This window comes from Drosophila willistoni, chromosome 3R (assembly GCF_018902025.1).
Source record: "Drosophila willistoni isolate 14030-0811.24 chromosome 3R, UCI_dwil_1.1, whole genome shotgun sequence".
NCBI lineage: Eukaryota > Metazoa > Arthropoda > Insecta > Diptera > Drosophilidae > Drosophila > Drosophila willistoni.
This window is the reverse complement of record NC_061086.1, coordinates 5522640-5537119: the sequence shown is the minus strand read 5'-3', so window position 1 is coordinate 5537119 and position 14480 is coordinate 5522640. Positions and strand designations below refer to the sequence as shown.

Genomic DNA, 14480 nt, shown 5'->3' with positions numbered 1-14480 from the left:
TTCGGTTGCGTTCGGCTGGAGTTCGTCTCGCAATTCGGCTTGTCTCTTTTCGCCATTTTAGTACACAGGAGAGAGCTTTTACTTTATCGTAAATGTGGCTAAGAGAAAATATTCTCTTTACATTGTCTTCCTTTTTGTCATTGATGCTTTCTGTTGTTTGTCATAAAGATATTTAAGATATTTATTTGCTATTTACTTTTTCAATTACATCAAATTCTCAACAACAATTTCGTTTTCTTTGTTTGAACAAAATTAAACAGGGTTGGCTATTCCACATGTTGTAATAACAAATGAAAAATTATCTTAAAAAACAAAAACAACGAAACGTAGATCACACACATTTACACAACGTATTTGCCAGCTCTGTGGTTTTATTTGGCCAACCGCAAAATTCTTTGACATCAGCAGAAAAACAACAACAAAAAACAACAACCACAGAACAGAAGACCAAAAATAATAACAACAACAAAAGGAGAAAACTAACTCTTGAGCAAAGTGAGGCAAAGCCAACGGAAATTGTTAACCTTTTGGGGATATCAAACATTTACGATTGCGTGGCACAGCGGCAGCGGCAGCAGCAGCAGGAACAACATTTAAGTTTTTATCAGCAGCAAAATAAAGTTTTGGTTTACGGATTGCCTAACAGTATAACCAAATACAACCACCCACCCTCCCACCTATTCCCAGCTCCCACTCCGGACTGCCTTTTGCCCTGTGCCACAAGTGCTCACTGCGGCAGCCCAAAGGACGGCCAAAAAGATTTGAAGCAACATTTGTTTTCCTTTTCTTTTATACGCTTGTTCTAAAAACTTTTATCCTTTTCAATTTTATTTTCTGTGGAGTACTTTTTGAAGGATTTAAATTTCGTTTGCCTCTGGTGCTTTTCTGCGGTGCGTTTCTGTGTGTGTTGTGTGTGTGTGTGCCCCATTCCGCCCGCCACCTATCATCCTCCCCCACTCCTGGTGCTGGCAATCGTGGGAGCGGTAGCATCAACTATTTCGCGGTCAGGTGAGTGCTCACAGATTTGGCTATTGTTTCCGCCTCAATTAAATGCAAATCAAACTCAATCCAATTCGCTCGCACATCCATTTGTTAGTTTGAATTGCGTTTATTTGCGTTTATTTATCTGGCATTTCGCATCGAGCTTATTTGTTCCACATTAGCCACAATGAGCAAGAAGAAGAGCAGCGACCACAAGTCAAGTGGACACGCAAAGCCACCTGCCATCCCAGGCACATCTCATGCATTCAATAATGACAACGATGCCAGCTTATCGGGCATGGAGGACATAGCACATGGCCTGAGTGCAGGTGTCCCCTTTATTCTGGTCGATGGAGTGGCTGTGGCCACTCGAACCCGACTGGACAAGTCTCTGGCCCGGCAAGAGGGCGAGCGTATGACTAAAGCGATGAGGGAATGCGAACATTTGATTCAACTGGAGTCCATCGTCCCACCTCCCGAACTTGATGCGACTTTCACAGGAACGCCAGCCACTGCAGCTGCGGCCATGGCCTCACTAAAGGCAATCGAGGATGAGCTTAAATTCCAGAATGATATGCAAGATCTCTGCTTACCCATGCTTCTGCTTGAATACAAGAATGAACTTGTATCAGACTCGGAAGCGCCCACTGTCCATTCCTCAAACAACGAGATTTCAGAGACTTCAGTTTCAAAAACTGCTGATGCCCAAAACCTTACGCTGGGTCAGACCACCTCAAATTTGGACCACATACGCAGCAAGCTAGAGGAGTTGCGTCATCAGCAGGAGAAAATGCTACAAGTTTCCTCTGGTTTTTCCGAACGACCTAGCATCAGAAGGCAGGCCACCTTTGACATCAAGCGAGTGTCAAATGACGTTCATCGGGAGGGATTAGATGGTCCGCTCAGCCTTCAAATCCCTATGCAACAAAGCAACAAGTCTCCGAAGTCGGGAGATTCCGCTTCGACATCAAAATTTTCCAAGATACCCCTTTATCATACTGATAGCAAGCTAACTTCACATGTGCCCCCAGAACAGACTAATACTTGCCCAAAAGATCTTGAAAGTTGTCATATTATAAATCAAATTGGAGATTTAATTATGCAATATCAACAGAAGCAACGTCATCTGCAAAACTTTGGAAAGAAACCCACCTATTCCTACTTGGTCACTATCAATCCAGAAGCTGCAGTTAACAAATGCATCCTGCGGCCAATTGATAATCCCAATTCACTTATCGAGAAAGAACAGAATTTGCTATTAACAGAGTCTCGATCGAATGTCACTATTGCAATGCCAGCTTTAGGAAATCCCACTATAAACATATTCTCTCCAAGATCAACCAATAGATTTGATACTACTAATCCATCCCTTCGTTCCCTTAAGACTGAGGCAATTGAAAATGAAAGAAACACTAAGAAATTGCCACGCCTCTCGGCGCAGAGTAAACGGAATTGTTCTGGAATCATGTTGGGCTTGCTGGATATACCACGAACGTCTCCCACTTTAAAGGGCATACAACGAAGATCACGAGCTTCAAACAACCCTCAATATTAGTCATTTTGGATGCATTTAAAAACACATTTCTAGAGTTTTCATCAAGAAGATTATCTAATGCAAAGTGTCCTTAATCTCTCCTCTTATTCGCATCGAGGGCAACTTATGCTGAAATGTTAGTTAAAGTATTAAAAAATTAAAGTTCAAATATATTTCAAATAAAACTATTTTCTTTAATTAATGTTGCTTAAATACATAAGCCTCAACTGAATGGCTTTCCAATTCTCCATCTGATCTTTTATTTTCGTTTAGTTTGACTTTAGCAGCAGCCCCGTAATTTTAGCATTTAAGAGTATTTTACGATTATCCTGGCATTCCCATTGCCAAGAAATAATTTAAATTTCAAGTAGTTTACTTGAGTTTCCGAGTGGAGATTCAAATTGCACGGTTTGCTTAATTGCTTCCACTGGCTTCAGGTGCAGCTAAGTATTCTTGCCCAACGCACCTTTGCTGCTCATTTTCGTGGGGCTCTCGGATGAGGGCTTAAAGTGCTCACTTTGTGCAATTGTGGCACAACTTTTGCCTGTCATTTTTCGCCTTGAGGTCGATGGTGAAGTGCCCCACACGTCCGCACAGATGGCCCCTCTTTTGGTGTTTGGCCTCGCCTTGTGCTAGATTTCGTCTCGTCCTTGGTGGGTCCAACACTTGTCACTTTTGTCGTTTGCAAAATTGCAAGATTGACTGCTGTGGCTACTTCTTCTTCAGTTGGTGTTGGTGGTCGACTACTTGACTGCTCATAGACAAAAGTTTTCATTAGTTTTAATTAAATCGGAAAACGAAATTTTAGGCATAGGAGTAGGCGTTCACTGGGCAACTAGAGGCGGGAGGCAAAGATGTTCTTGTGGCTTTGTCAACAGAGTTTTTCTTTTTTGGCCAGAGCCAACAGAACCAAATTAAAAACACATCTAAATTAACGGACACCCCTAACCCCTGACCTGATGCTGGATGTTGCTCGAGGCGTGCCTAGTGCCACTCGAAGTGCGGACAACATTTTGCAATTTATTTTTGCAATTTTAGTTTTTGCTTTTTTTTGTCGCTTTCGCTGTTGTCTGCTCGCATGCTGGTAAATAAATTTCATGATTTACTGCTGGCAAACAGGAAACAGGAGGAAAAAACGCTGCCAGTTGCTGCCAGCGGCCACATTGTTTATACAGTATAGTTTTCGAGAGGAGCTGTCGCCTGGGGGCGTTGGAGCTGGATGTGGGTGAAGTTGGACGCACGGCCGGCGGCTGCCGCTACATAAAATTTGCAATTAGATTTGTGAAAAAAGTAGCCGCAGCATCCGCATAGATCCACAGCTTCAGTGGCGCTCCCAAGCCAGTTGCGCGTCGAAATATTTAATGCAAAAAGTTTAATCGCAATGCCAGAGACGCAGACGCGAATTCGGCCACGGCGCATTTCCGCCGTTTGTTGGTTTTTAGACTGCATTTCCTGCAGCTATACTAACAGACACGACATGGACAGAGGCATAGCATTACAGCGGGGGCGGGGTGTGGCAGCGACAGCAGCAAGGGACTCTGCCACAGAGAGCTGTGCACTGCGGTCAACATCAACAAATTTGGTTGCTTAACTCGCTCAGTCGCTCAGTCAAGGACAGAGCAACCAAATCTGTTTCTGTTGCCTTCGGGGGCCTAATTTCCATCTGGGCTCCCGCCTCATACGAAATGCTGGCCTGGACGCACTTTCACTAGGACCAAGGGTCGGTCTTTGTGCTGGACAAGAAATTAAATAAATTTTTGATTAGCCAGTTGTGGTGGCGGGTGCTGGCTGTGGCGACGGTGTTCTGAGTGGCTGGCCAACTGTTTGGCTTGCTGACTGACTAAGTGCTTTGCCTGTAATATCTAAAAAAAAAAGAAATTTTTGTTCTCTTTCCTCTTTGGCCATGTTAGAGGCCACATTAAGGCCGTCTCTGTGACCAGCGGTTGACGGTTTTGGGCAGCATTTTCTAGTGGGTGCACTTACTTTACAGTGGATTGAACTGCATTGTAATGAAATTATAGGAACGTAAATAGAAATATATGTAAAAGTCATGCAAGCATTTGGGACACAGGAAGGGCTTCTAAAGCTCTCATAATTTAAAATTTGTTTAAATTGAAATAGCGATTAAATTGAGTTTGACTGTTGTTAGTAATGATGTGATTTGACGATGCATGAGTTGATAGTTCTCTAACACTACTTTTAAAAATTATTAAATTATTATTATTATTTATTATTTCATATATTACATTGTATTCTGCTTCGTGTGGGTGACCTCGGAAATATTATTGCCAACAATAATACTAAGCCATTGAAAAATGTAAAAAATTATTCTACTTCCTATTTGGGTGCAAATTTCACATATTGAACCCTACCCAAAGCGCGAGATATTACGTATTATAGCAAAAAAAAACCTCTGTGATATTTTGTAATTTGCTGTTATATTATTTCTTTAAGCCACCTAATATATAATAGGTTCAAACAATAACGTTTTTAATTACATTCTATTTACATTATACAATAAAATATTGCAAATGCAGTTATTTCCACACACTTTTTCGATAACCCTGTTACTACCTATTTGTAGTTACGTTTATTAGGTTTCGTGCTAAATTTAGACATTTTCTACTAATAGAAACTGAATATAAACAAGATTACAACTTTTCTTTAGCGAAGTCTGCTGATAATTGAACTTGGTGGTTCTTGAAATAGCTATACAGACAACCTTTACCTTTTATGCTGATTATGATTAAAAATCTTATAAATTAGTAAGTAACTCAGTATTGATAAATATATTTTTCAGCGATCAGTGTGTCATAAAGTGAAACGATAAAAAGAGAACACAATGTTTTGTTGGCAGTTTTTATTCTAGAATTTAATTTGTTTTTTATTACTGAGAATTTTCTTTTGCAGTACTTGAATAGGGAAAACATCTTTAAGTTGGTGAATTTCTATACGGGGTTTATGACTTTATTTTGTTTTTTTTTGTTTTCTATTCTTATTAAACTGCAATTTTAATATTTATCGTTGTTCCTAAGTGAGTTCATCCAAAGGAAACTAAACATCATAAGTATTAAAGAAAATTTTATTTAAGTTTAAAAGACTTCTTCTGGTTTAATGTAAATTGCTTTGCGTTTTAATCACATATTTCGAGTTGTTGTTTTTTTTTATTTCAATTAATTGACTTTATTATTGGGTTAAGTAGAACCACTGTGCAGTGACGCTAAGTGCCAAAAGGGCTCAAGAGAATTTCTATGCTCGAACCACGATGCAACCACACTCCACCCGCGCTTCTGTTCTTGCCGCCTTTGAGAGCCGCATCAACAATATAAATAAGTTTCGCAATTAGAATGCACAACAATAATTACATAATAAATACCCTTCTGCTGAAGCTCGTTGGCTGCACATGCGCCGCTCCACACAATTATGGCTTCTGGCGAGTGCGGGGTGCAGCGAAATGGGAATGGAAATAAATTGCAAGGCATTCGCGTGGCATTTTCTCTCTCTCGGAGGGGCGATGCCAGGTTTAACAAATGTATATATTTGACTATATAGTTAGCTGAACACTTGATCAGCGAGTGTTAAGATAGACACAATGTATGTGTGAGTGTGAGTGCGAGTGTGAGTAGATGGAGATGTGGGTGCATGTGTATTTGTGTGACAGCGAGATTAATAAAATTTATTATCATTGTGATAGTGGGGCAACAACAAACTGAAACTGAACGCCCCACACATATACCCGCAAGTATTTATGTGACTGGCACTAAAACCAGCTGGGAAAACATATCAAAATGAAGTAAAATTCATTTTACAGCGTACGAGTGGTGAAGAGCAGAAAACTCCAAACCGAAATTGCAAATGCTTTCGGTCTGGGCCAGAGATCCTGGTTGGGTGGTAAGGCGTTAAAACCGAAGTTCGACGCCCAAGTGGCAGTCGCGATAATAGCGCCAGGGCCCTGCATGTGAGCTAAAGTATTAGCATATAAACACACACACACACACGCACACAGTTAGAAAGAGAAGGCAACACACACTGAAGTGCGAACGAAGAATAACTTTTGACTGCAACGTTGCCGCTATCTGGAGACACATAAATATGAAAATGCAAGCGGGAGTCAAAAGGCGACACTACACAAAACTAAATGGTTGAAGTATTAAATATATAAAAATAACGCAAAATTATTCTGTCCTACATGGATAAAGAATTCTTACCCTATATAGTTAACCTTATCCTATGACCTTTTGATTTATGACCTTATGCTTATTATCTTTTTTCAAATTTCTGGACAAGTATTTCTTTCAGTGCATAAGCAGCCGAGTGGCGACTACCTAGGCAAATATATTGAGTGTAAAAGTGTCATACCACGCCCATGGCCCATTTGGACACACAAGAGGAAAAAAAGTGTTGCAACCCACTGCAACAGAGTAGAATTTGAATATTATTGTCGCCCACATACACACACAAACACACATGCACACTTACTTGGCGACATGTACGTGGACAGGACCCACGCCCCCATCGACCAGAAGACAACAACACCAATAACAGCCGGAAAAGTAAACTCTACTCAGTATTTAATGGTGTTTGTGCGAAATAATAGCCAAAACGGGTGAGAACTCTATAACTGAAGCTGCAACTGGCAACCGGCAACCAGAGAGGAAGCAAACCCCAAGCCCAACCGAAAGCCCAGAGACCAGAACGAGGCGCTCCTGGCGGCACCGTAAATTCAAATTAAGTCGCCCAACTTGCTGACAGTTAAAATCTTTGGTAACAAAAATGTGCAGAGCCAGGCAGGCTCTATGTTGTATATGTATGTAGATATGTGTATGTATGTCTCGTCCTGTGACTACATGTGTGTGTGTGTTAGTTACGAGTAGTTTGTTTGAGCATTGCACGCAGTTGGCTTTGAATTTATTGCGGTAAAATGCAGCACTGAAGACAGCCCCCAAAGTGCAGATGGATTAATTGTATATATATCAGTGTGTGTGTGACTCTTGTGTGTGTGTGATATCGTTCCATTTTAATTAAATACTTTGCCAAGTAATCATGATATCAACAAAAGCCAAGATGTCAAGAATTTCAACACCTTTCTGATGTTGCCCTTAAATTTTTTCCTTTTTTTGATTTAATGCACTTTAATAATTCTCTTTTTCTTTTAATTAAACTGATTATTATCCGCTAAAACATTAATCATACAGGGGTCTTTAATCTAGAGAGTTTTCTTTTAAATTAAGATGCAACTTTGGCGCAAAAAATATTGTTGTAGTGCATAGAAACTTCGACTTGGCCAACAAATAGCTCTTCATTTTATCAACTAAATTTCACCCCCTCTTTTATTTTTTGTGTTATGTTTTTCTGGTGCCATAAGTAAACTGATCCAGCAAACGAAGTGCAGCTACTTTCATTGAGGCTATTTTCGGGGTCATCATCCAAATCAATAAATGTTCAAAAAATGGCTCAGTGTGCTAGTGACATGAGAAAAAGTCAAAGTTGAGCTCATTTAGAGTGAAACTTTTTTAGATTGGCCAAGGACGAAGTATGAGTAAATTGAAACAAATAAACCTATCGATTACATTGAGCTAATGATCTATCTATGTGAATGAACTAAGGAAAAAGTGAACCAACCAAAGGACATTCATTTACATCAATAAAACCATCTTTTAAAATGCAATCTGAATCCGTTGAGTGTTCCTTATTCTTTTATTCTTTCTCTTACGGTAAAAGCCAAGGCTTCGACTTTCAAAAAAATAAAATTGTCCTGGCCAGTATCCTGGCACGTCCTTTGCTTCTGTTCCGCTCTCTGCACTAAGTGTTTAATAATAAAATTCAATTTCTTTAGTTTTTCTTCTGCTTTCTGTTGTACTTTCAAGCTCTGACAGGAAATTTGAAGCCAATTAAAAATGCATTCGACGGCAGTGACGAGAAATAAGTGGACGAATCAAAGAGGGAACAAAAAAAAACCCACAAAAAGAGAGGGAGAAAAATAAATTGACAGGCGGGCGCAATAACAAAGCCAGTCGAGCCTTGGATCGGCTCCAGGGATGCCAAAAGAACCAAGGGCATGCCAAGACACAAGGAAATCACATCAAGTCTATCTCGATGATGATGATGGTGGGGATGATGGAAACGCCATGGAAATAAATATGACCGCTGAGGGCTGAGTTTCAATCAACCAAATGGCAAAGATTAGAGTGGGTGAGCAAGAACCAACAACCTTTGAATATTTTTTAATTCCATCCTGATGCAATGGAGCTTTAAGCCCATTTATTTCTACAGTTAACTCAAACACTTGAGGCGACACATTAAAAGGATTGCTAAGCAAACAAAAGCCAGACGTCAGAAGGCTTTTAAAACAAAAATAAAACAGTATGAAAAATGAAAATGGGGGAAAAAAATCCTAGAAGGGGCAAACACTAACTGCAACTAAACAACATGCCTGAATTTAGCCGGAAAAGCGCACAAGAAATGGCACTTTACATGCCAAATCGTAAATATTTTGCCATGATACACCAACTCACACAAGAGGCGGACGAAGTACGGCAAGGCAAGGAAGAATCGCAAGAGAAGGAGCTGGCTCCTTTTCACCTGCCATCAGAACTGAACCCCTTTTTCCGACCGTCCCTGGCAAACGCATCGAGTGTGAATGAAGTGTGCACTTGGGTGTTTTTTTTTTGCGGCGTTTTGGAGTAGGAAATGAGAAAAAAAACGTTTGTTGTGATAGAGAAATGTCGCTATAAATGCTGTTTTTTTTAAAGCATTTTAATTTTTTTTATTCCACTTTTCTATGACACTTTGTGGTCGTTCACGTGACGGAGATTCAACTCTAATGGCAGATGGTAGTAGGAAAGTGATAATTATGCTGTCTTCAAAGGTTAGACTACTTCTTACCCTAACAAACGAGAATAAGGACGTTATCATTTCAATCTTCTAGCTTTTACAAAAAAGCCTTCTTGAATAACCAAAGGTTTCAATTGTGTTCACACTAAAGATTTTCAAGTCGGGCAGTCTTGACTTTGGTCTAGTAGCTTATTTTAAAGTTTGTTTTTTAAATTGTTGTTTTGTTTTTTATATTTTGTTTAACTTTGTTGAACTTAAAGCCGATTTAACTTTACTTTCTGATTGAGCTTACCAACTTTTTGTAGGAAATAAACTCCGACTTACCCAAGGATCCCCTCTTTCTAACTGCTCGTCCCTTGGGTCTTTTTTTTCTCTTGGTCTGTAACGGATGCACATACCTTAAGAGCAGCTGCACATAATCAATTTAGTTGCTGCTTCCTTGGCATCAACATCAACAGCATCAACAGAAACAACAAAGGCAGCAACAATTATGTGTACTCTGAACATTGCAACTAACTGAAGCACTGCCGTCTAAGGGGCTGAAAGAACTTGCCGTTGCATTTTCTTGGAACAAAGACCACAAACAATATGCCCAGCCCAAAACAGTACGGCTCAGCTTGGTCCGGGCCCGGGCTAGAGTCGACTCTGCCTGGCCCTGGTGACCCTACGGCCCTTGGGGGACTGGGGGAGGGATCTCATAGCCATCTGGCGGTTTGCCGACTGCACTCCTTGTGGACTATGCAGCCCTTTTATGTTGTTCATTTTTGACATAAACATTATGATGCATTTGGTTCAGTAATTTTTATTGTATTTTTTCTCATTTTTCTTGGCTTGCCCGTTGGGCAAAATGGCTGCCTTAATATTAACCAACAATTCCTAAGAGCTTTGATGGTCATTTTGCTTTTATTAAAAAAAAAAATACTCTTTTTTCTTCTGTTGACCACTTTCTCGTTGATTTCACCCAGCCAAGTTCCTTTCTCCTTTTCGCTTGCTTGCCTCCATCGTGTGTAGTTATTTCTTTTGCATTGCTTTTGTAGTTATTTATTATGTGCAAACCAAAAAAAAAAAACGAAATCTTTTTTATGGAAAATTATGATTTTTGACATATTTTATATGCATCTTGTCCATTCAACATACAATAAATATTCTAGAATGCGGTTCGTGGCAAAGCTGTCAAGCAAACTGAAATAATCACATAAATTTCAATCAATCTAATTTCGTTGAATATTTTTTATTAGCATAGAAAAGGCTTTAGTTTGGTATTTTTATTATTGATGCAAATATATAATATATATATACTTGTGTGTGTGTATGTGTGTAGAGTTTACCCTCAAGTCATTCGGTTAGATATTGCAAAATGTTTTCCGACATTGGCCACCACCTTGGTGGTTGGTTTTGTTTAAGCTATTGCGTATGCAAATCCCAGAGGTTTTGAGCCAAACATCCTTTGCATGCTTAGACATAAGTGCATTTGTCAGTCATTCAATTTGTGTCCTGCCAGCCAAGTGAACTGGGAATGGGATAGATGGAGTAAAGTTGCTGTCATCAACTGCGTTTGCTCCTGGGAAAAGTACCAATTGTTTTGCTATTGATTTTTCCTAGTTATTCGTCCTCACCCTTTCACTTTAAGCCCCATTTACTTGGCTACACTTTACTTTTAACAAGGACAAGGGCAAGTCAGTGGAATTTAATCAAGGTTGTATTTGAATAGCTGAAATATTTTGGCATTGCAGAAATAATAATTCAAAAACGAAATTGCAATTGCAATGAATTTCTGCTAACATTTCTAGGACGCCTTGTGGAAGGAAAAAGGATGCTGAGTTACAGATGCTTTCAACTCATATTTAAAGACTAGTAAATGTGGAAATGGTCCTCCCCTTTGGGTGGTATGTGTGTGTGTGTAATACAACTCTAATTATATTTAATGTTTTCCTTTAGGCAAGGACGTGCCACTGGCTCAAGATGCAGAGAAACTCTGACTAAGAGGAAATACGAAACGGGCTATGTGTGTGAGACAGTGAGTGTGAATAAGTCTTTATTCATAATCCCTTAACTTCTCTTTTTCTTTCAACTCTGGGCAGCTGCTTTTAGCTTGAACATTAAATTAACAGAGCATAAAGAAACTTAAATTTATCTAAATCTTTGGCTTTGACCATTGGCTAACTAGCTAATTGCCATAAAGGATTATACGGCTCTTACAATCAAAGTTTGACCAACATTAAGATTGTGTCAAAGACAAACGATGTCCCAAACCCAAATGTCTCTGAGATAAGAACAAAAGAATAAATGACTCTTTGCCTGGTTCTTGTCAAAGGCATAAAAGAAATATCTAGATACAAGGGAAGATTATGCCAAAAAGATTCTCCTTTCAGATGCCTTTCAATCTTGGCAACACTAACTAACAATTTGTGTGGGTGTGTCTAAATAATTTCTGCTATGATGCCAACAATTTCATTGGCCAACACATTTTAAATTAAATGCTCGATGCACTAAATGGAATTCAGGTGCATAATACCTAGTCACACCAGACTCATACACATTCTGTTTTGGAAAGCGAGTGGTGGGGGGAGGCGGAAGGGATAGGCCTCTGCCGGGTCGGGAATTGCGGTTTAAACGTTTGCTCATGTCAACGTGCGGTTGAGCGTGTTTATGATATGCCCCTTTTTGTATTTAAAGCCTCGTTGCATTCATTGTGTCTTTGTCTCTCTGTGTGTGTGTGTGTGTGTGTGTGTGTGTCCTTGTTTGTGTCTGAAATTTGACAGCTTTGGCGGGCGTTATAAAAGTGAAACTGAAATTCGTGTAAACGTGGGGTTGTGAGCCCATTTTGTCTGATATTGTTAAGCAATTATCTCATAACATTGCCGGCACTTCTCTGGCTCCCTCATTCCCTCCCTCAACCACTCTTTTCTCACTATAACTAATTGCACGTCGTAGATATTGCTGCTGGTGTTGGAAACTTTGCCAGCGATTCGCATCCGCCAACAGCAACTCGTAAAAGTTTTTTTACCTCTCACTGAAATTGAATCAACGTTAAAACTCGCCACGAAAAACTTAAGAAATTTGTTTTTATAATACTCCACAAACTCCGGGAGACGGCACTAGTCTAATATGGCTTGAAGAAAAGTGGAAATTCATTTTGCCAACTCCATATAGGTAGGTAGGTGCTCTGCGACAACTACTCCTTTTGCTTCTATTGCTGCTGCTGCTGCTGCTGCTGTTATTGTGGCACATTAAATTTATGCTTTGTGTTTAAGCAGGACACTTTTCAACTGTTGCAACGAAACTGTCAACGCCAGTGTGCAGAGTTTTCCAGACACATGCATTACTGCGACTATGTGAAGTCCTGCTGAAGGAGGCGTCGACTCGGGAGTGGGACACAAAACCGCAAATAAATTCAACGGCAGGCAGTTAGCTCATATTTCCTGCAAGCCTCACCCACACACATCTCAAATACACACACTCACACCAAAACGGCTAAACAGAAATTAAAAATGTTAGAAATTTGTTTTCAAATGGCGCACTAATATGAAGATGAAGCACAATATTGCTAGTCAACAAGAAAATTTATGACGTCACTGAGTCTACATCATAATCACGAACTTAACAGACTGCCCTCGTTTTTAAACAGAGGTAGATTGCAACCTAGGTAAACCTGTTTTCACTACCAGCTGTTTTTTCAATTGTTTTCCTTTTTCCTGTGTACGGTTTTGTTAGAAACAGGTAGACGCTACTAATTGAGGGTTGAAAATTTGTGCATTTCTCGTTTTCAATCAGTTTTCGGCTTCAGTTCTCTTTGCACCAGCATCAGGTTCACAATGTCCTTCAATTCGACACTTTATTTCACAGCCGTTGAGGAAATGTTCCAGGATATGCTCCAGCTGGAAGAAGCAGAAAGTGAAAACCATTCTAAGAACGAGCTCGAATCATACAATCTAACGCCTAAGCGCACGGTACGGATACGTCAACAGAATTTATTCGGCAGGGATTCCTCTGATTTTGTCATCTATCGTCGGTCGCCCAAGAGGCTTCTGAACGGCTTGCCAGCTCACAACCCAGGACAATCGTTGGAAACTTGTAAGGATTTGCAGGGCCTCGAACTGTTGAGATTGCGAAAGGAAAGATCGGAGAATGAACAGAAGCAAAAATTGCAGCGTCATCTAAACATTAGAATTTAAAAACAAGATAACTAACGGAAGGTTAGTTTTAGTTTAATCCAAATCGCAGTGCTTCCAAACTGTATGCTTAAGTTTGATTTGTTTCATTAGTTTAACTAGCAATAAGTGTGCAAGCCAGGGAAAATATGTGAATTCCACTAGATCGATAAACAAAATCGATAACAGTAAAAATAAAACTGGGAAATAAATAATCTTTGTATTTACACTGAGTACTACTTACTATTACTACTTCTCACTACTTATATTATATTGTATACTAAGATTAAGAAATGTCTTCTGAAATATAGATTTCCTTTGCTATATTTTAAAGTTGTATATATTAACCCAACTTCCTTGTTTAAAAACCCCCCTTAGTTCTTTGTTAGGGTCATAAATAATACTATTTAATTTAATTAACGAAAATTGGTATATATTTAGTTTTTAGTTGTGTTTTATTATGTTTTAGTTTAGTTGATGATTAGGACATCAAGACTTCTGCCAAGAACAGCAGAAGTTCCCATACTTATTCCCTCCTGCGTTATAGGGACATAATTCGCATCGAACAATTATTTTCGGATTGGTTATAATAGGCTCTATAGCTGACCGTTTTTGACTTTATGATGACAGTTGATTTTCAATATTTTTGACGAGAGCAATAGCATTTTCTGCGTGTGCCCTCTTTTCTCATCGAAGAAAAAGCGATTCCAAATACTCTCGCCTACATATCTCAACTGCGGATGCAGACTTTATGTTGATATGTGTTCATAAATGATAAATGCTCTAATACCGGATATGCCTAGCATACTTTTATAAAAATAGGAATGACCTATTTTTGTTTGCAGGAGAATGTGTCAATCATTTGGCCACAAGTGTCCACACCTTCTTGGTTTATTGTTGTATCATGAGCATGATCGGTTTTTTATTATCTTCAACACTGACTTCCTTCATGTGGTGCTATGTGGGGAACCCGGTTTTTG

The 14480-nt window shown here is 39.4% G+C and overlaps 2 protein-coding genes across 2 annotated transcripts; both read left to right on the top strand.

The window, feature by feature from the left end:
- The first annotated feature begins 199 nt into the window (after nucleotides 1-199).
- LOC111519429 lies at nucleotides 200-2688 on the top strand. Its single transcript, XM_023180365.2, has 2 exons — nucleotides 200-1008; nucleotides 1164-2688. Exon 2 carries the CDS (start codon nucleotides 1169-1171, stop codon nucleotides 2534-2536), a length of 1368 nt encoding a protein of 455 aa, XP_023036133.1. The 5' UTR covers nucleotides 200-1008; nucleotides 1164-1168; the 3' UTR covers nucleotides 2537-2688.
- A 10448-nt stretch (nucleotides 2689-13136) lies between these two features.
- LOC6651571 lies at nucleotides 13137-13674 on the top strand. The gene has a single exon (XM_002072915.2). It carries the CDS (start codon nucleotides 13165-13167, stop codon nucleotides 13522-13524), a length of 360 nt encoding a protein of 119 aa, XP_002072951.1. The 5' UTR covers nucleotides 13137-13164; the 3' UTR covers nucleotides 13525-13674.
- Nucleotides 13675-14480: the final 806 nt, after the last annotated feature.

Bases quoted from the DNA above. Each gene is read 5' to 3' on its own strand.
- LOC6651571 (XM_002072915.2), top strand. From the start codon at position 13,165: ATGTCCTTCAATTCGACACTTTATTTCACAGCCGTTGAGGAAATGTTC.
- LOC111519429 (XM_023180365.2), top strand. From the start codon at position 1,169: ATGAGCAAGAAGAAGAGCAGCGACCACAAGTCAAGTGGACACGCAAAG.